Here is a 23,148-nt window from a genome sequence, read left to right on the forward strand (position 1 = left end):
AGATCAGTAAGATATAGAGGCCAACCTATTTCAGAGATGTTTTTGTTACAAAAAAACAGGATATTTCTCTATTAGATTTGTCTTTAGATCAGAATTGAGTTGTGAAGAAACATCCCTGGTTGATTGGAAACAGCCTTCCTTCTTTCTGTTTCTGTCACCAACTTCAAACAAGCTTCTGAGTAAACCCGGATTTTCAAAATCTAAATCTTTCTGGATTTTTCCTCTTGACTCTCATTCCTTTAGATTGGTTTTTAAATTTTAACTGGGGAAGTAAGGAGAAAAATAAAATAAAATAAGACAAAAAGGACAATGTCTTTATTTACAGACATCTTCATTTGTTAGTTTTAAATACCTACATGCTGCACTTATACCTTAAGTGGGGGAGAAACAAAGAAAAATCAAACAAACAAAAGCAAATCTTAGTTCCTGTTCTTAAGGAGCTTACAGTTTTAATTTGATTTGAGAGTTTCCCCCCTACTCTATTCCCTTGAACACTTTCTAATGTCTGGTGCTCCTGTCAGATGTAGTAGCTACTACTTTAGAAATCTAGCCTAGTTTTCTAATTTTACAGAAGAGAAAACTGAATGCCTAAGACATGTGACTGATTAAATCACTAAACAATTATAGAAACTGGTCTTTAGCAGCAAATATCTTGTAAAAGAAGATTTTGATCTGCCCTTAAATTTAAAGATAATACTGTTTTTAATTATTGACAGTCTTAGAGTGCTGTGAATGATTTTCATCTCAACCACATCCTGCTTGTTAACTTAATTATATGATTCATAATTATTCTCCAACACCTGATTTAAATCACAACTCTAAAAATTGCCACATAATAATTACTTTGAGAACAAGATAAACCTTTTTTTCTAGCTTTATAGAACCATAGTGATTTGGTTATGAACCTTTTTTAATACCTTGTAGAGAATTATGAGCACCTGACAAATTAAATGATGTTAGAAACTATTTGGTCATCATTTGGGTTATCTATGTTCGGTTTTTGTTCTTTAATATTTTACAAGGGAGGACCTTGAATTATAACTGAAGAAATATTGTTGTAGTGACCAAGTTAGAAGAAAACTATTTTCCTAAATTGCTACAATTTAAAAAGCATAGTATGTGTGTTCTGATTATTAAAGCTTATTAAAATAAGATTTGGAGCACCTGGGTACAAATCCTGCCTCTGTTAATAGTTGTGTGACAGTAGGCAAATCAGTGCTCTGCTACTCATTTTTCCTCTTTGTGAAATGAGGGGGTTGAACTAGATGTTTCTTCCAGTTCTGAACCTATGATTCTCTGTGTACCTACTTTTGTCTTCATTTCACTCCTCCTTGCTTTCCCAATCCATTATCCTGTCTTTTGCCTCTCACCTGTCTTAGAGTCTTGATACTGTTGTTTGGGAATATTGGACCCTATGACCCCATTTAGGATTTTCATGGCAAAGATGTTGAAATAGTTTGCCATTTCCTTTCCAGTGAATTAAGGCAAGGTTGCGCAGCTAGTGAGTGTGAGGACGGATTTGAACTCTGGTCTTTCTGACTCTACAGCCCTGTGTCCACTGAGCCCCTTAGCTCTAGCCTCAGTCTTGATATTACAGTTATCCATTTCAACTTTATGCTGCCCTCTACTCTAAAATTCTTTGTTCCTCTTGTCTTATCAGTGCTCATTCCCTTCCAAACTTTACACAATGGATTGCATTCATCTTTTGCCTTCTCTACAGATTTGGCATCTATTCTCAGAGGAACCTCACTGATGAATGGCAATCCTATTACTATTCCCTGATAGACTTTCTATCTAAACTATTCCTTATCTGGCTCCAGCAGAGTACTTTGACTCTTACTTTACAGAGAAAATTGAGACCATTCATCAGGAGTTTTTCCCCAGTTCCATGCATTAAGACCTCTTCAATATTTTTTTCCTATGTTCCTTTCTCTTGTTTCAGTCTTAGAAGACAAGGTGGTTCTTCTTCTAGCCAAGTATTCTTGATTCCATCCCCTCCTCTCTTATAATTTTCAATTTCTTCTTATCCACTCTTTTTTGCTGCTTACAAAGGTGCCTGGGCCTCCCCTGTCCTTAAAAAATTCTTTGCTTGAGTCTGCCATCCCTTCAGTGCCAAACTCCTAGGGAAAAAATATCTACTGTTGGTACCTTTTACTGCTTACACCCTTGCCAATTCCCCAGTTCTTGAATCCCGGAAACCATTCCTTCCCTTGTCATTGGCAACAGCAATTTCAGGTACCATCTTTAATTGCTACAACTAATGACTTTTTCCCAGTTATCCTTCTTGACCCTTTTCTAACTCTTGAAAAAATGGTCCTTTATAATTCTTAGATACTTTTTTCTTGGATTTTCCTGGCATTGTTCTCTTCCTCTTATCTTCCCATGTCTTGAGTGTTCATCATCCTTGTCTTCCATTTTACATTTAAGTATATCCTGTGTCTGACTCTTGGGCTCTCTTTTCTTCCCCCTACTTTCAGTCTTTTCAACTTTCATGGGTTCAGTTATGGTATACTTAATAGTTCTGTGACAGAACTATAGATAGTTCTCAAATCTGTATTCCCTATTTCCCTCTGGAACTCAGTCCTGCTGAGCATCCCACTTGCATCTCAAATTCAACATGTCACAAACTGAAATCAGAGTTTTTCCTCAAATTTCACCCTTTTCTCTAGCTTCTCTATTTTTATTTTCATTTTTTTAACCAATTGCATGTAATAAATTTCCATACAAGTTTTCCTAAGTTATATGATTGAACTTATCTCTCCCTCCCTTCCCTTCCCTTCCTCCTCCTGGTGCTGATAGGCAATTTGGTCTGGTTTAAACATGTATTATCAAGCAAAATCCATTTCCATATTTTTCATTTTTGTGAGTGAGTAATCTTATAAAACCAGAACCCCAAAACATAAACCCAAATAAACAATTAAAAGATTGTATACTTTAATCTGCATTCTGACTTCCCAACAGTTCGTTTTTGGAGGTGGATAGCATTCTTTATCATAAGTCCCTCAGAATTGTCCTGGATCCATCATATTGATAATAACTAGCTTCCCTATTTTTGTTTAGTCAGATTAACAGGAATTTATTAAGTGTGCTATGTGCTAGGCACCATTCTCCTAACTGTTGAGGTCTCCAACTTTGAAGCCATCCTCCAGCTCTTCCCTCTTTCCCTACCATATGGAAGTAGTTGCTAGGTTCTTCCTCATCAATATCTCTTGAAGCTAGCTCCAACTCTTTACTTATAAAACCACCTCTCAACTTCCTTTTAATGGATCTTTACCCTCCAAACTGTAAAAATAAAAGACAGACTGTAAAAATAACAAGACAATGGATTGATTATTATTTACAAACTGTGAGCTTACAAAGTATCTTCAGTTTATATAAGTGACGTGAAGTTCATAAGTGAACTCCTCAGGGCCAGGTGCAAGGATGCTAAAGAGACTCTTGTTATTAAAAAATAAAATATATTGAAAATATAAGGATAAAAAAAGAAACTCTAAGGGATTCTAACTCCACCCAAATAAAACTCTGGTTCTACAAGGAACCGCTTCTCCTGTTTCCACAGGCTACTCAGATACTTCCTGATCTAACTAACCCAAATTTTTACTATTCTAAATAAACCAATACTTTTATCCTTATAATTCTTAACTTCATCTATAAGTTATAAAAATAACAAAGGCTAGCTGGTTGAGTCTCAACAAGAACCAAGTTAGGACTCTGAGCCTTAGCACACTCAAGAGTCCAAACCAAAGACCAGGCTTTTCTTTGGTCTTCTCAGAGTTAAATCAGTCTATAAAAACCACAATAGATAGTCAATAGTGTTTCCCAAATTGGAAAAAGAAAACACTTGGCTCCTTCAGGTCTTTCCCTTCTTTCCTTCTATCTCAGACAGTGAGAGAGAGAAAAAGATATTACCTCCTCCAAGCCTTCAGAGAGAGAATCTGACTGCCAACTGCCAGACACCAACTCCCACACACACAGAGCAACTGTCACCGAAAAACCGTTAGACTTAAAACTGATACTGTCTCAGCTGTTTGAAACTCCAATTCTTTCTCAAGCCAGCTTCTCTACTTCTTATCTCTAAACTAATATAAGAAGACTTAATTTCAAATATCATCCTTATATACCCCATCTTTTCTCTACCCAGATGCCAAATTGATATTCCTAAAGTTCAGGTCACTCCTCTCTTCAAGGAACTTAATTGTCTCCCTGTTGCCTGTAGAATAAAATTTAAAATCCTCTGTCCTTTCCTGTCTGCTTCTGATTCAATATTGATTTCATCTTCCTCTTATGAACTTGCTGATCCAGCAAAGTTGACCTACTTCAACGTACATAGCATTCCATTTCCCACCTCCATTCTGTTGTAGCTGTCTTCCATGCCTGAATGCTTTCCTTCCTATATTTGCACCTTTTGGATTGTCTAATCTAGTTCCTTCACAATTCAGCTGAAGTCCTACCTTTTAAAGGATGCCTTTCCCAGCCCCTTAAGTGCTACCCATCCCCCTCAATTCACCCAGTACATATTTTGTCTACTTGTGTCATTAGTAGTTTCCCTCTCAGTAAAATGTAAGTTTCTGGAAAGTAAAGACTATTTAATCAATCATTAAATGTTTATTAAATGCCATCTATGGGCCAAATATTGTGCTAGGAGCTAAGGATACAAATTTTGTCCTTACATCCCCAGTGTCTATGATAAAGGTAGACATAAAGTAAGGATTTAATAAGTACTGGTTTATAGATCTAGAACTGGAAGGGACTAAAGGGGTCATCTAGCCCAACCTCTGCCTTTTACAGATGAAGAAACTGAGGCAGTCCTAGAGAGGTGAAGTAACTGCATAAGTGGTATAAATATCAGAGTCAAATTTTGCATTTTGACTATTTAGTTGTGTGTATTTGGTGACGTCTTAAAGATATCATGGATGGGGATGAAGTTTCTTCTATTAGGGAAGGAAGAGCTAATAAAGTATATGTGATTTTTAAAAAAAGTAGTTATAAGAACCCAGACTTTTCATTCTAATAGAATCAGAAGTGGTAAAATACAATGATCTCTAAATATTTTTGATCCTACAGTCCTATCAGTAATACTTTTGAGCACATGCACCTTCAATATGTGTATGTTTATTTATAAAGTAGATACATGTTGTACTAGTATATTGTGGACATTATAAAACTTAGATAAAATAGGGATGAAAAGGATGAAATAAGGGTAAAACAATATTTTAAAATATTTTAATTTTATTGGTATAAAAACATTTCATTCTTTAGCAATGAGATTGAATATTCTAATTTGTTTTAAAAAAATTTTAATCTATGTGCATGTCTTGGGAGGATAAGGTAGACTTATAAATAACAATTAGGCAGAGTTGGGAAGCTCTGCCTTGTTTCTGTCATTCATTATCATAGTTTCATTCTCAAGTAGTGATCCTAGTTAGTAATTAATCTCTGAGTTAACTTGGTCAATACATTTAGTCATTTTATTTAAGATAGGCACAACAATTAAATAAGTCTTAGTTAACATAACAGTTTTTCAGCATGAGTCATGTTTCTCTATGATTAGTATTTACCTCATGCAAAGCAAAAATAACCAGCAAAAGTAAATTTTCTTTGACTCCAACTCAGCAGAAAATTTTTGGTATTCTATTCTTCTGAATTTAGGGGACTTTTTGGAACCTAACAAAAATGCTATTTTTCTAGTATTCTAATGTTTATAAAATGCTCTATACATTATCTAATTTGTTTTTTAGGACAATCCTCTAATACCAGGATGTACAAACACCAGCCTCCTTTCACACATGAAGCATTTTGACATTTGTAATAATTAAAGGAATTGTATAGAGGATTGAAGAGGTATAGGGGATAAGGATCCAGATAGAGCACACAGTTGGGAAAATCAGAAATAGAGGTATTTCTATCCTGATACAGGGAGAGAGGCTCCTTCCAATCTGAGGGCCAGGAAAGAGAACCCTGAGACCAACTGTCACTCTCCAAGTCCCCTCCCCCCACCAACTGTCATTCTTGTCAATATCTTCTCTCTAACATTCCAACTGCTGTTTGTTCCACCTGAGTGGCATAAAAATCCAAAACGTGCTTCAGTTTTCCTTTCCACACATTTCCGTAGTCACAGATGCCTTAATGATATTTTCATCCTTAAAAAGTTACAGAAACAAGAGGACGTTCTGTTCTACATCTGATTGTCACCCTTTTGGATATTGGAATGGTAATCTTGGGGGAAGAGAGCAGGTTGTCTTAAAACTATGATCAAAGAGAGAAAAGCTGGGTATTTCTGACATGCACCCTAGTTTTAAGAAGAACAAATTTCAATGAGGTCAGTTACTAAAATTTTACAGTGTACATTATCTCAAGAAATTTGGGAATCTCTTGAATGAAATCCTTAGGGCCCAAAGGGAAACAAATAATTCTGTTGAAGAGGGGGGGGGGAGATATCTAGGCATCTTTGATGTCTTCTTAGACCTATATTGAATTGAGAAGCAAGAGCATTCAGTCCTGTATAAATAGTGTTAGGAATACTAGAGCACAGAATGAATCTAATGAAGTTAAGGATAGCAAAAAAGGACTTTAAAAAGAATTGAAGAAAAAAGGGTTTTCCCAAAAGGGATAGGACCTGCATGATAATAGGTGACAAAAAGAAGACAAAATTGCCAATTTTTGGTGTCTGGGATTTTTTTTTTTTGATCTTTGAAATAGAAAGGACAGAATAAGAAGGGCTGATTCAGAATGAAAATCTAAGATAAACAGGGAGCTAATAATAAGAAAGCACTTTGCTGCTCTTGATAAGTTCAAGTTATAAAGTCTAGATGTACATATCAGAGTATCCAAAGAACTACCATGTGGGATTGTCCCGGTCAATGGTGATATTTGTAAAATTAGAACAGGAGAAAGATACTATAGAACTTGTGAAAAACATGTCTTAATTTTCAGAGAGAAACAAGGTGAGGAATCTTCAAAGTATAGGTCTGTGAGTTTGACTTCAATTTCTGGCAAAATTCTAACATATAGTAATTAAAGGATGGTTAGAGACCATTTTAGGGGCAGCAAGGTGACACATTGGCTAGAGCACTGGGCCTGGATTTAGAGCTGTTATGACCTTGGGCAAGTCAACTAAACTAACCCTGTTTGCCTCAGTTTCCTCAACTGTAAAATGAGTTGGAGAAGGAAGTGGCAGATCACTCCAGTATCTTGCCTAGGAAACACCAAATGGGGTCATGAAAAATTGGACACAACTAAAATGACTTGGCAAGAATAGCAGCAACAAATAGAGATTATCTAGCAAGGAAACAATGATCACAAAAAGTCAGCATGACTTCGTTGACAGACTTACCTTATTTCCGTTCTTGACAAGGTTACTCCACTGATAAATAGAAATACTCCATCTTTAGTTTTAGCCATTTGTTTGCTAAAAAGTTTTTCATTTTATTCTTGTGGAAAACATAGAGATAAGTGAACCTTAATCTTAACTGATGATTGAATAACCAGGTTCCCCATGTAGTCAATAATATTTCATTGTCAGTTTGACAGAAGGACCTGGTCTCTAGTGGAATGATCTTAGGCTCGTTCTGGTTAATATTTTTTATTAGCAATTTGGACAAAGGCACAGCCATTGTCATTGACATGTTCATCAAATTTACATATGGCACAGAACTAGTAGGTGTAGCAAATGCTTGGAATAACAACTAGTTTATAAAAAGGTCTTGACAGGTTATAGAATGTTGAACTGAATGCAAGAGGATGAAATTTAATAATAATGCATCTAGACTTTTAAATTCAAGAAATCAACTCTGTAAAGTATAAGAAGAAAGACAGGTTTTACTACACAAAAATTTGTTAGAAAAATGTTCTGGGGATTTTAGTGATTGGTATTCCTAATGAGTAATATGGGAGCCAAAAAAGGAAATGTGATTTTGGGTGCATTAAGAAGTATAGCTTCTGGGGAGTAAGCTGTTGTCAACCAGTACTGAGAGAGTTCTCTATATTCTGCCTAGGTCAGAACCTATTTGGAATAATGTGTTCAGTTCAGGATGCCACATTGGAGGAAGGACATGATAATGTGGAGAACATTCAGAGGAGGGGCTGACAGGACTTTGAGATGATTTGAGCATCATTTGAGGAACTAGGTTTGTTTAGTCTGGAGAGGAATGGGGTGCAGGTAAGAGGGAAAGATATCTAGTGTCAAGGGGAAGAGAGATTAGATTTGTTCTCTTTGGTACCTGAGAAGAGAGAGTAGAAGTGGCAAAGAGGCAGATTCAGGAATGATGTAAGGAGAAACTGCCTAACAAGTAGAACCACCCAGAAATGATGTGGGCTGCCCTGGCAAATCCCATTGGAAGTCTTCAATCAGTGGCTTAATGGCCAGTTGTCCAGTATATTGTAGAATGGATCCTTGTTCAGCAATGGATTGGAGTTGTTAATCTTGGAGGTACCTTCTTCCTCTGAGATGCTTTGATTTTGTGAGTCAAGAACATGGGTTGGAATACCAGTCCAAATGCTAGTTGTCTGAGAATGGACAGGTCTTCATCTCTATGAGTCTCTGCCTTTATCTTTTAAATTCTAGATAATGATTGCTGTCTCATGGGTTATTAGGTAGAAGTACTTTGTTCACCTTAAAATGCTATATGCTACGTTATTTCATGATACATATTTCGGTTTAAATATATAATTCTCCTCTTAACCTGTGCTCTGAAAAACCTTTTATGATGTGTACCAACCTGTATGTTTTACTGACAGAAAAAAATCTTGTAAGAAAATATTTGTTTTGGAACAATGCTTCCCTGCATTTATGACCTTCGTATTTTAATAATTACATATTACAGAAGAGCAGAAACTGTATATATATGTGTGTTTAACCTTCTGGGCTTTCCAGCACATGTTATCATGTACACTTTCAAGCTTTACCAGCTTATTTTAATAGAGTGATTCCTGCATGGCAGAAATTACAACTTGGAAACATTTGAAGTGTTCTCTTTGTAAATATTATTATTGCTTCTGGTTTTTAGACTTTGTGAAAATTAGATGGTACTGTAATTTTCAATCTACGTGGGAAAGACTCATTTTTGGCAACCATTTGTCAGACTTTGGATTTAAAAAGCCAAATGTTATTTCTGGGTAATATTCAGTGACACTGAAGTTTAGCATGGCATTTGCCCTCTTGCTTATATTGTTGTACCACTAGAAATAAAGGCAATCCCTTTTTTTTCCAACTCTTAGGATTGTATATTCCCACTTGATGAAATCTTAGGTCCTTGTAAATATCAAAATAAAGAAGAATTGAAAAAAAGATAATAATTCTAAGCATTTCGTCTAAATCTTTGTGATCAATCATCGTATAAAATTTTTTGGAGGAAAAGGAGCCTGCTATTTCTTCACTGATAAAAATGAATTGGAAAACAATATACCTGATCTAAGAAGAACACTTTTCTACATTTGAGTGACAAGCTCCCTTACAATAGTATTTAACCAGAATTTTCACGTCCACTTCAGTAGTAGCTAAAAATTGTCACATGACAAAAAGTCTCATCCATTTTATTCCTTCAATGTAACAGATAAGGAACTGTATTTTGTTGTTTTTTTTTTAATTACCTATTGACTGAAATTACAGTTTTTTTCTTTCTCTATGTGACTAGCAGTAAGTTTCAAACCTAAAATTATTTTGGTTCTTCGGTAGCTTTGTGATTTCATTGGTATTGTTGGATAACCCTATGCAGATAAGATAGCAAACCCTGTCCTTGGTTTCTCACCATATAGAATTCTTTGTTCATGGCTTCTAGTAGATTCTTCCAATGCCCTACGTCTTTCCTCTTGTTATTTTAGTATCTCAGGAGTGCCAGTATGCTACTTGAGTTGCCCATAAATATTTTGGTATTCATTCTCAACATGGTAACTTGCCAACTTACTTTTTTAGTGTTGAGTATTTAAAGTATTATCTTTTATGCTAACAAGCATTTATTTAGTTCTAGAGTTAAAAAAGAATCATCTAAGGACCATCTAGTCCAACTTCCTCATTTGCAGATAAGGAAAACAAGGCCCAGAGAAATTGTATGACTAGCTCAGGATTTCAACTAATAAATGGCAAAGGTAGAATTTGAACCTAGATCCTTTATTCTCAGGCTGCATGCATGCAGGTTATTGTTAATAATATGCTGCATCTATTTATGTATCTTTCCATTGCCCTTTGGGGTATTTGCAATTTTAGATGGATAGGGATTAGATTGATGTTACCCTTGGTTTAGGGAACTCTCTGGTAAGAAAATTCCATCCCCCAATGCAGGTCATAACCTTCTAAGCAACTTAACAATCTTAAGACAGTTGCCTAGAACACTAGGGTCACACAGACAGTATATATCAAAGGTGGGACTTGAAATCCAGGTCATTTGTTAAGCCATATTGCCTTTTGTGATTTTAATTATCCTTAAAACTTTTAATATAGTTAGAATCCATCAGCGTGGTAGAATTGAAAGAGTACTTGGCAGGAGAGACAATGTTTGAATCGACCTCTGATACTCATTTTGTTGCCTTTAAGCAAGTCACTTAACCTCAATTTCCTTATCTGTAAAATGGGCAGGTACCTGCCTCACAGGTAGTGTGAGGATGTGGTAATATATATAAGAAAGGGTTTTACAAACTTTAAAACATTACAAATGTCAGTTATTTAGTTAAGGATATCAATGTAATTATGGATGCCAGATGTCATTTCCCTGATTGGTAAAAACTGTCACTCTGGTAAAAACTGTCACTCTCAGTGGATTGAGAACCAGGCCTAGAGATGGGAGGTCCTAGGTTCAAGTCTGGCTTCAGACACTTCCCAGCTGTGTGACCCTGGGCAAGTCACTTGACCCCCATTGCCTAGCCCTTACCACTCTTCTGCCTTGGAGCCAATACACAGTATTGAAGGTAAGGGGTATAAAACAAAACAAAACAAAACAAAAAACTGTCACTCTTGAAGAAACAAAGGAAAGCATTGCCTTATGGAGAAACTAAAAAGACCCCATAGGCACAAATGGGAAGATAATTGTAAGGTGCTTAGGACAGTGTCTGGCACATAAGTGATTGTTCTCTTCCATATTAGAGAAATAAGAGAAAAAGTAAAAATAATAAAGTAAAAAGTAAAAAATAGTAATGTTATTAGTTTATGTAGAAATATTTTCTATAGAAATATAATAAACACATAAAAAGTAAATAATAAAATATAATTTTTATAAAGTAAAAAGAATAAGTGCCAGAATAGTCCGACCATGCCCTTCAACTAATTTGAGAATTTTTGTCTTGTCCCTTTCAGTTTTATTTTGGTGTTTATTCCTAACCATAAAGCTTGCTCTTCCTTTAAGTGAATTTCATCATCTTCACTTTGTGGGTTGTACTTGCCTAACCTCACTTTAGTCCATGTGCCTCTAAAAGATACACCAATTTAAGCCTCCAAGAGTCTCATTCCTGTGCAAAAGACCTGTCTCTCCAAAACCTAACCCCCTCAGCATCAGAGTTGTTAATCTCTGTTGCAGTCAGCCCCCTTCCTCTGGTAAAGCCAGGAAGGTAATGCCAATAGAGCTCAAATATGTTTCCTGGCCCCACTGCTGACTCCACTGCTCTTCTCTGGTCATTTCATGATTCTCACAGTACCAATGATCTGTTAGAACCCTGTCTTACAGCTTATATATTACTTAAAAGATAGCGTAGCATAGCATAGGGTTGTTTCATCACCCCACCTGTGGCTACTATAGTTATTATCATTTCCTGGTTCTCTGTGTGGAAGTCTTCTCTCCTTTAATTATGATCAATAGTAATTTTTTTCCAAAGGCCTTTCCCACTTTTTAGACACTGCTCCAATATTTATATTTGTTGATGAAAATGGAACAATTTCTTACTTGTATGTTTTCTCCCTGACTTCTTTGAGAAGGTGCACCTTGAATATTGTTGGGGGGGTTTTCAGGCAATGCAACAAAGGGAAAAGGGTGGAGAACACTGCCTTAGGCTCTACTTTTTCTCATTATTATGTCCACATCCTCATAATAAGACTGGATTTCCTAGCAAAAGTATTGAAGACCTGGCATTTGGATTCCACTGTAGACAGAAAATTGGGTGTTGGGTAAAGGGCATTTCACTGAGCAAAGTTCACTTGACAGAATCAGGGTAAAGACTTAATTATTGTTGCCATTCTTACCATTCCTACCTATGAATTTTGGAACTTGATGGGGAAAAAAACCCTGTAATTAGTTGAGGTAAGTTTTGCAAAGCCATCTTTTGCATTGCAGGAAGTTTAAACCCTGATGTGGTAGAGAAAAAGCTACTATTATCTCATCCTCCCTAACCCAATTCTCATATAATCCATAATAAGATACATATGGGTGCAGGGAAACTCATTAGAAAGTTTTGAGGCAGTTTTGTTGAGACTCCTAAATTCTAGGACATGAAATATTTATGATATTATTAGTCTTACTGTAATGTAAAACATTTGTTGTATAAACTTATTTTTCTGGAATGATAGATTTGGAGCTAGAAGCGAAGTTAGAAGTCATTTAGTCTGAATGCTGTATTTTTTACAGATAAGTAACTGAAGCCTGAAGAAGAAACTAAGTAACTGCTTGCCTAAAGTGGTGACAGAGGCGGGGTTTGTTCTCAAGTCTTCTGACAACAAATTAATACTCTTTCTGCTCTATTCTTTTTATAATACCTATATCCTTTTTCTTCTTTCCTTCCTTCCTTTCTCTCCCTCTCTTTCTCTTTCCTCTCCTCCCCTCCTCTCTCTTCCTCTCCTCTCCTCAGTCAGGAACACTTGGGTTCTAATCCAGCTTCTGACCTTTTCCAGCAGACAGCTGGATGAGACACTTTATCTCTTGGTTTCAAGCAACTCTTAAAACGAAGTTACAGAACATGTGCTGACCTGCAGTGGTAAAAGGAGTATTTTGCCTGGGATTCAAATGCACTTAAAGAAGACTTCTATTAACATTAAATAGGAGAAAAAATGGTAACAGACTTAGGAGCATTCTGGGATTACATTAACTTTGAGAGATCAGAGTACAGTGTGTATTGGGGGGGGGGTGCAGGGAAAGGAATTTAAGAGGAAGATGATAGTGAGAAAGGAAAAACAGGAAAAGTTGTTACTGATTCACCATGTGATATCCTGGAAAAGCACACATACCACAGTTCATTATGTGTATCCTGCACTGGCAAGCCCAGTGGGGTTTTCTTGGCCCATTTTACAAGGGAATTAATTTATAGATGTGACAGGGTATGCTTTGTTTTCTTTGAAAATGTTTTCCTTACTTAAGATGTTTTTTGGAGTACTTATCCATGTGTACATAAAGAATTCATCAAATCATATTATAGTACAAGCAGTTTGTGACACATACTGTTTTAACAAAAATGTATGCAGGTTTATTGGACTGTTTGCAGAAGTACCCAGAGAGGGCCCTCTTGCCTTGATTAAGTCCCACCTCTAGCCAGTTACTTGCTTTGTGGCATCTTGAAAAGATCACATCAGAAAACCTTTCCTAGCTGTACAAGCCTAACTGGATCATTTAATCTGCTTCAGCTTCAGTTTCCCCTGGAACGATATTTTTAACTTCTTGCTCAGAGGGATATTATGAAGAAATTGCTTTATAAACTATAGAGTGTGGTATAAAGGTCAAATTATTGTCCTCAACTGCTTGGACCCTTATTCCCTGCCCTCTTTCCCTATAGGTAATGACAGCTTTTTTCTGTTTGCCTGAATCAGTTTCACTTCTCAAACCCAGTCTCATTTCTTTCTCTACACTCCTGTGCTCCTGCTTTTCAAGATCTTTGGAGTTTGATGGAGAAAACAGATCCAGAAAATGTCCCAAAATTCCTGTAATGAAAATTAGGTCTATTAGGACAAACAAACAGTCCCTTGCTATAAAGACTAGAGTATATGTAGTAATGCTGGAAAAAATATTGGCATATTCACCTTTTCATTGGCAAGAAAGGGGACCGTTTCAACATATTATACTATTTTATTCACTGTTAAAAGTATACATGTTTATTAAAATGGACAGTTTTAAGGTTTAAGAGTCATATCAAAGAAAAGTAAAGCAACTGCCAAAGATCTTTGCATGTGGTCCCATTGACAAGAGTAAATACTAATTGTGAAGATCCTGACCTGCATTCCTCCAGGTCTTCCACCTATATTTTATAATTGGAATTCACTTCTATAAAAAGAATAGGAATCCAATAACCACCACAGAGATGCACCCCAAAATACAAGCAGCTATAAACAATAATGCACTTTGCCTGTTGTGAATAGAGAAGATGATTAGCCTGAGGTGCCTAAGAACAGCCATTAGTATTATACATATATACTAATGGTAAAACTTTTGTAGTCATCTAGCCCAGGCATTGACTTCTTGTTGTTCTTTCTGGGGTGAGGGGAGCTCCATGTTATCAAATATTTCTATCTATGACAAATTAGTTTTCTTGTGAAGAGGAATTTTGACTTTTAACCAAATCACAAAAGGGAAAAATGGAGTCATTCAGGCAGAAGACTTGAAACTGGTCTACTATGAGGCATCGTAGATGCTTAGTAAATATTGATTCGTTGGTTGATGCCCTATGCTCCCTTCTAGTCTGGATGCTTTCCTAGTTGTCTTTGAGTCTGGTGTTCCTTGCTTGGAAAGTGGGTACCTTATTACTTATAATACGTGTGATTACTCAATAAAACCTTTCCTGCTTTCCCTACCAACTGCTATTGTCTTCCCCTTCCTTTGAAAGCTTCATAGCACTTGAATGAATGGAAAAAAGCACTTAGTAAACACTCTAGATACTGCAGTGCTTGGCATATGAACTATAGTCAACCAAATGTCTACATGGTGGCATGGTTTGGACATGTCTGGGAGAAACTGATCATCTGGTTCTGGGTAAGATACTATGAAAGCTTACTGTTGCAATGTAATAATCTAGGAACAGTGTTGGGCTTCTGGCATTTGCCTTATTTTCCCCCTTGTGTTATTATAATTATTTATATATGATCTCTCCCTTATTAGATAATAAATTCCTTGAGGTAAACCATCAGTCATCTTTCCAACTCTTTCTACATAATTTGTTACATATGATTAATACTTTGCAAATATTTTCTCCTTTTAACTATAAATAAGAGATTAGTGAAAAAGATTTTTACAAATATGTGCTAAGAAATTCAGCTTTATTTAGTTGGGGACAGTGACAGTTTTTAAAGAATAACTTCTATCTGTAAAGGACAACAAGAGGCTGGTTACCAGGCTTTTTATTGTAGACGGAGCAATTTTTAAATCTTTATTCTTCCAGATAAATCTCCTTGTTTATTCTAGCTGTCTAAAATAATCCTTTGGTAGTTTGATTGGTATGGCACTGAAAGAAATTTACTTATAGTTAAAAATGCACATTTTTTTACTTCATTGGGTGCTCAGGGAGGAGTAGTATCTCTGGTATGGAGGGCTTGTCGTGCCCTCCTAGGGCAGCTCTCCAGCCTCTGACCCTCACCTGACACCCAGCTCTCACTTGTGGCTCCCAGTAGCTGCTAGCATGCGGCAGCGGCCACATCCCGGACAACAACTTTGCCAGGCGACAGGCCGGCTAAACCGTGTGAAGGTAGCCATCGGGTCAACGTCAACCCCTGGTGAACCAGGGCTTTGCTCACCCAGCATGTGAAGACTGCTTCGGCCGAACAGACGGAAGAAACCAATAAGAAGGTTCAACGGCTGAGATGGCGACGCAGCAAAGCACTGTGGAGTGCTCAGGGCGTGTTGGAGCACAAAGGACAACATGGCCATCCAATGTAGCTGAGGAAGTCTCCAGGTGTAACCACCTTTCGTGCCACTGGACACAGGCTTCCAATGCCGAGAGAGTGGGACTGTCTCTGTGCATCGACTTTTCCACTTAAATCTCCTTCATGCACAAGTATCTTTGTGCACAAAAACACACAAAGACAATCGTCATCCTCGGTTACCTAGAGACTACTACTGGTTTAACCTAGCCATGAACAGTTAATATTTCCCCTGATGATTTAGGTCTCTTTCTTTAAAGACTGTTTTTTAGTTGCATTGTTTCTGGGAATGTCTTAGTAGGTAGACTCCCAAAGATTTTATACTTTCTATAGTTATTTTGAATGGGATTTCTTTTTGTGTCACTTTCTGCTGAGTTTTGTTGCTAATATGTAGGAATGACAGTGATTTGTGTGGGTTTATTAACATATAGTTTCAGTTAATGGTTTATTTAGCTCATGTTTTCTATATAAAATATAATATTTAGAAAGAAAGACCTAATTTTATTTATTCTTTGCCTTTGCTGATTTTCTGGATTTCTCTTCCTTGTCTTATTGCTATAGCTAGCATTTCTAGTACAGTATTAAATAGTTCTGGTGATAATAGGCATCCTTGCTTGATCTTATTAGAAAGGCTTCTTGTTTTTCTCCATTACTTATAAAATTTGCGCTGGATTTCAAATAAACATTTATTATCATAAGAAAAAATTCATTTATTACTGTGCTTTCTTGTGTTTTTTCTTTTAATATTTTCCTTTTTTCAATTACATGTAAAAACTAATTTTAACATTCATTATTTAAATTTGAGTTCTAAATTCTCTCCTTCCCTCCATACCCTGTCCCCTCATTGAGAAAGCAAGTAATTTTATAAAACTCATGCATATGCAGTAGTCATGTGAAATACATTTCCATATTAATCATGTTGTAAAAGAAAACACTGAGCAAAGGATGGGAACTGAAAAAAATCCTTTGCTTCAATCTTCATTCACATTTGTTTTTGTTATTTTGCTGGAGGTAGATAGCATTTTTCATTGTAAATCCTTCAGAATTGTCTTGAATCTTTGCTTCACTGAGAAGAGCTCAATCATTCACAGTTGATCATCATACAGTATTGCTGTTGCTATATACAATGTTCTGGTTCTGCTCAATTTACCTTGCTTCAGTTCATGAAAGTCATTCCAGGTTTCTTGAAAACATCCTGCTCATCATTTATTATAATACCGTAGTCTTCCATCACAATCCTACCACATCTTGTTCAGTCATCCCCCAATTGATAGACATCCCCTCAATTTCTAGTTCTTTGCCACCACAAAAAGAAAATCTATAATAATTTTATGCATTTTAGGTCCTCTCTTTTTTCCCCTCTCTTTAATATATAGACCTAGTAGTGGTATTGTTGGGTTGCACAGTTTTTATGATCCTTTGGGCCGACTTCCAATTTGTTCACCAGAATAGTTGGATCAGTTCACAAGTCCATCAGCAGTTCATTAGTGTCCCAGTTTTGCCACATCCCCTCTGATATTTGTTGTTTTCCTTTTCTGTCACATTAGCCTATCTGATTAATGTGAAATGGTACTTCATAGATATTTTAATTTGCATTTTTCTAATAGTGATTTAGAACATTTTTATATGATTATAGATAGCTTTGATTTCTTCTGAAACTGCATGTTCATGTCCTTTGCCCATTTATCAACTGTGTAATACTTGCATTCTCATAAATTTCACTCAGTTCTCTACAGATTTGAGAAATGAGGCCTTTATCAAAGAAATTTGCTGTTAAGTTATTTTTTCCCAGTTTTTCTGCCTTCCTTTTAATTTTGGTTACACTGGTTTTGTTTGGTCAAAACTTTTTTAATTTGATGGAAAAAAATAATTACCCATTTTGCATCCTCTGATGCTCTCTCTCATTTGGTCATAAATTCTTCCCTTATTCTTAGATCTAATTTGCTTATGATATCATCCTTTATGCTTAAGTTATGTACTTGATTTTTATAAGGTGTGAGATGTTGGTCTACACCTGGTTTCTGCCAGAGTGCTTTCTAGTTTTGTAGCAATTGTCAAATGTGAATTCTTGTCCCAATGGCTGGGATCTGTGGGTTAATCAAACACTAACTTACTATGGTTATTACCAGCTATGTATTGTGAACTTAATCTATCCCACTGATACACCACTTTATTTCTTAGTCAGTACCAGATTGTTTTTGATGATTATTATCTTATAATATAGTTTGAGTTAGTTTGAGATCTGGTACAACTAGGTTCCCTTCATATTTTTCCATTAATTTCCTTGATGATGTTGACCTTTTGTTCTTTCAGATGAATTTTGTTATTTTTTCTAGATTTAGAAAAGAATTTTTGATGGTTTGATTTGTGTGGCACTAACTAAATAAATAAAGTTAGATAGAATTATCATTTTGATTTTATTGGTACAGCCTGTCCATGAGGGATTAATATTTTTCAGGTGTTCAGATCTGACTTTATTTGTCTGAAAAGTGTAATTGTATCCATATAGTTCCTAGGTTTGTCTTGGCTGCTAGACTCTCAAGTGTTTCATGTTGTCTCTAGTTAATTTTCAGCAGAATTTCTCTTTCTATCCCTTGCTGTTGGATTTCATCAGTAATATATAGATGATTTAGGTGGATTTATTTTATATTCTGCATCTTATTAAAGCTTATTTTTGTGTGTTTTTAAGAGAACGGGAGTTAGATTTTGTGAAAAATCTCGTGTCTGTATAATCATGTGTTTTTTATTATTTGGGTCATTAATATGGTTTATTGTGGTTATACTATTGAACCAGTTCTTCACTAAGCCAATATGTTATTATAACCTGTTTGCTAATATTTTATATTAAATATTTTAAAATGGGTATTCATGAAGAATATTAGTCTATATACTTTTCATTTTGGCTAGGGTTTTTTATTATTGTGTGATTTTTCTGCTTTGTGTCTTCTCAGGACAAATTTAACAAAGATTTATGCAATTCCTACAGTGGACAGAACAACATGTAAGATAGGGGACAAAGTTTAGATAAGAAATAGTCCTCTCTCCTGGAATTAGGGTAATAAGATGAAGAGATAACTATAATATGCCACATGACATGATAAGTGACTTAACATAACAAAGGGCTACATAAAGTCCAAGAAGGAATGTCAAAACCAAATGAAATATCCAAGGGTTATTAACAATACAGGTATAATTGATTTGTCAGCATAGACTTGTGAGACATTCAAGCTTTAAGAACCTGATTTTTTGAGTTGCTACAGGGGCAGAATTCATTGTCTTGGTCAAGAGTTTTTTTTTGGTTTCTGTTTTGTAAGTTAGAACCAGCAATCCTTAGGGATTTAATTATTTAATGTGAAATTAGGTGAATCACTTTGGCTGGAGACCAGTTCTAGCTTGGGGATCCTAGTGCACAACTTTGTACTGCCATCTTGGAGAGTGCCCCAACTACAGAGCCCCACATATGGAGAGTAAGATGCAGCAGCTTTCCCAATTACATTGACAACTGTCATGATTAACTTCAGTTTCATATTGACTCTTCAATCCAGGTACATTCACTTAAATAATTTTTTTTCAGACTACTGAGGGATTTTGTTCCCTCACTTATTCTTCTTCTTTCCCTCCCTACTGATTTAGTTTCCCTTCAATGTTCATACATGCCCAGATTTTTCCCCGTCTTAGGAAACTTTATATTGATCCTGTTGACATAGCTACTGTCCTATTTCTCTTCCTAGCTACACAGTGGCACCTGCTGCTTACATAACCATACTCTATTCTCTTTGCCAATCTGGCTTCCAAAATTTCTGTTGAATTGCAGTTTTAAAAGTGATGCCATGTTGATATCTTATTTGAACTTAATTTCCTTGTTGTCTATATCATTTGGCACCCCTTTTTGAATCTCTTGATTTCATTTTCTTGATGTATCTCTAGCCATTTTATGTCAGCTTGATATTCTGGCTTTTTATTCTCCTCTATTTCCCATCTTTACCTAAAACTCAGTTTTTGGCCCTTTGTTCTCACGCTATACTCATTCCTTTGGTTCAATAATTCTATCTCCTCTAGCTAGATTTTAACAGTTACTATTCTATATTGATAGCTAAAATTGAGATTTTTCAAATCTGTGCCTGTGTTTTTCAACACAGAATGTTTATAGTTGAGTGATGTAAAATCACACCAAACTCAGTGTAAACAAACCTGAGTTATTCCCAAGTGCCTTCCTCAACTACCAGAAAGATCCTAAGTGAACTATCTTCACTGATGTACTTCTTCTAATCTGCTCAGATTTGGGAATAATAGTTTTTCTTTGACTCCTCCCTCAAAGCTGTCCGTTTAACCAGTTATCACATTCTGTGGAAATATCTTTGGAATAGCTCTCTCATTTATATGTTCCTTACTTTCCTTCACATCCTTCATGCCTGAACTATTTCTTGTTTTTATTCTCTTTCACCTCAGTACTCTTCTTCAGATTAAATCAATCTCAAAACCAATTTCATCAGGTTAATCCCTCCTCAGAAGTAACTAGTTGCTATAGAATATTTATTAATTTCTTCACTTAGCATTGAAGTCTTTTTTAATATGACCTCAGTCCAGTCTCATGGTCCCCTAAAAGAATCTTACACCTCTGGAAGACAGTATAAAAGTATTTTTTTTAATGTTGCTAAATTCTTTTTTTTTCTTTTTTGTTAAAGGTTGCATGATGGAATTTGAATGTTTTCCCAAGAGACTTTATGTTTTGGATCAGTATTATTGAATTTGTGTAATATTGGAAATCTCTTCAGACTCTTTTTTGTGGTTTCCATTTGAGACATTTAACCCAAAGAGGCTGTACCATGGACTGCAAAGAAAGCTGCCCAAGTGTTAGCATCCCGAGCTCTGATGAACACAGGGAGAAAAAAAAGAGGTTCACTGTAAGTATATATATTAACTTGAAGAATATGGAAAAAATTGAATGGAGAAAAGTTTGGAAAACTATGGTTTTATAATCCAAATATTGTCTTTTTTTTCTAAGTTAATAATCCTTTCTTAATTTGTCTAATGGAACCAAACACTGAATTCAGTCCCAGTAGTTCTTAGAGTGTGCAGTGATAATTTCATAGTGTAAGCTAGAAGCCTTTAAAAGTCATTCAAAGTTCAACTGCATATATTTGTAGCTCCCTTGATAATAATAAAAATGGAACATCTCTCATTCTCCATTTCTGTTAAATAGGGATTGTATGGTCAACAGTAGCTCTTTTCCCCACCTGTCTTTTCCACTTCAGTGGTAATCTGACTTGGAATAGACATTGCTCACGTCTTCTCAGTTAAAATGAGAAAGTATCTATGGTATTCATTCACTGATTTGTGGTTGGAAAAATTTACATTTTTCTTGTGTAACTAGCATTTGTTTTTGGCATCTTTTTTTTCTTGGCATCTTTTTTTTTGGCATCTTCATTCTTATAGATAACCTGCTTCTAAAACTTTGTCATCTTCAGCTTGACTTTAGCTGTCAGATCTTTTTTGTTTCTTCCTTGGCATTGAGCCTGGCATCCATCATCTCCTTTCCTTTCGTTCACAGTGCTGTCATAAACATTTTTTTCAAAGGATCCAAACTGTACAGACCTAGTCAGCTTTCTGGGCTAAGAGCTCTTTTTTGGAATTTGTCTGGGACTTTCACCTTGTTACTTCTTATTAAAACTACATGACTACTAAATCTCAGTGGAGCTTTCTGTGTCTTGCTTTGTGGATTCAGAGAACTATCATGCCAGATTCCTAAAAACCTTCTTCAGTTTCTTCCCTTATATCCTTTTTCCTTTCTTATTTCTTTTTTCCATTCTGCCATATTTCTAACTACTGCATTGTACAAGGGCTTACGTTAGGCAGGCACTGTGCCAATTGCCATGGATACAAATAGTTGAATTCTCAAAGAACTTATATTTGAATGAGGAGACAGTGTGTAAATAAGTAGTAATATATATGTTCCATAATGTATCCATGGTCAGTAACCCTACAAAATAAGGTGTCAGGAGCTGGGCAGATCAGGAAAAACCCAAAGAAAGTGGCTTTTGAGCTAAGTTTTCAAGGAAGAAGTGAAGAATTCTGAAAGGCATAGGTGAGAAGGGAGAGCTTTCCAGGCACAAAAGACAGCCAGTGTAAAGGGAGATGAAGGGAGAGATGGGAGCATTTGTGGCGGAACACAATATAGGCCAGTGGTGCTTAAAGACTAGAGAGGGAGGAAAGGGCCAGTTTGTGAAGAACTTTACAAGGGAAAAGAAAATAAGAATTCAGGAAAAGTAAATAAAGATGAGATCTTTAGAATTGCTTACTTACCAATCTTTTTTTTCTAATTTTTCTAAACTTGCTCTGAGGGACACCTCAACTTGTGCTAGCTTAATCCTTAACTTCAGCACCGCTGGCCTAGCCTGGTTTATGATTCTTTTTAGGCTAAGATACCTTTTCATCTGCTGCCCTTTTGTCCATAGAGGAGAATGTAATTTTTTCTTCAGATTTTTGTTTTACCTACTCCATATCTTTGGATTGAATTCACTGACTGCTTCTTCCTATTCCCAATTCACCCTCAGACAATCAAAACAATATCTCCTCATAGTATGTTTGGCTTGCTTGTGATGCTTCATCCATATGATTTAATATTTAGCTAACTAATTTTCCCTTCCCTTCTTCTGAGAGGAAACCAGGAAAATGCCTACTATATAGCGTAACCATCCACACAGAAGTTCAGAAATCAGCTTTTCATTTCAAACGCTAATTGGCCTCCATTCCTCCATTCCTTCTCTCTGTAGCCATTTTCACACTGAGCAGAATCACAGAATCTGACCGCTATACAAAAACACTTGAAGGGGAGAGGGGTGTTGTAACATCATTGTTAAAGAAAAATCCAACTTGTATTTTCCAGTAGTCTTGACAGTTTTCATGGTCTCCACAGCCACAATCTGTGATTTTTATTTCTTCCTCCTCTTTTTTTTTCATGTAGCCAGATCCTGTGATTCTGCATCTCTGTGAAGGGAAGGGCCCAAGTGGGGAGAAAATGGGGGGAAAGGGACCAATTAGGAGACAATCCAGGACCATTTTTTGTAAACTTGGGGATTGCCCTGAGTGGTTTGCTTGCTCTTCCCCTTACTCTCTTCGGCCATAGCACATTTGCACATGGCATCCTGCACATCTCTGCCTATTGAAATCCTTCTTTTTCAAGACCCAGATGAAGTGCAACTACTCCATGATGCCTTCTGTAACTGTCTCCTCTCCCCCCTCCAGGTAGGGGTGATCTTTTTTGCCTCTTGCAATCTCTCATGTCACTTTGTCCAGACATTTAATACTGCTCTAACTTGCATTGTGATTATTTGTATCTATCTCACCTCTATCACCACTCCCAACTAGATGATAAATTCTTAAATGTTATA

The 23,148-nt window shown here is 36.1% G+C and overlaps 1 protein-coding gene across 4 annotated transcripts in view; it reads left to right on the forward strand.

The window, feature by feature from the left end:
* Positions 1-23,148, forward strand: part of SGK3 (serum/glucocorticoid regulated kinase family member 3) — a 151,125-nt gene that overhangs the window by 44,732 nt on the left and 83,245 nt on the right. For all 4 annotated transcript variants that reach the window (XM_007487027.3, XM_056823995.1, XM_007487026.2 and 1 more), the window contains exon 2: positions 20,443-20,661. In XM_007487027.3, coding sequence (XP_007487089.1) covers positions 20,584-20,661 — 78 coding nt within the window. In that variant the 5' untranslated portion in view covers positions 20,443-20,583. The remainder of the gene's footprint in view (positions 1-20,442; positions 20,662-23,148) is intronic.

Source organism: Monodelphis domestica, chromosome 3 (assembly GCF_027887165.1).
Source record: "Monodelphis domestica isolate mMonDom1 chromosome 3, mMonDom1.pri, whole genome shotgun sequence".
NCBI lineage: Eukaryota > Metazoa > Chordata > Mammalia > Didelphimorphia > Didelphidae > Monodelphis > Monodelphis domestica.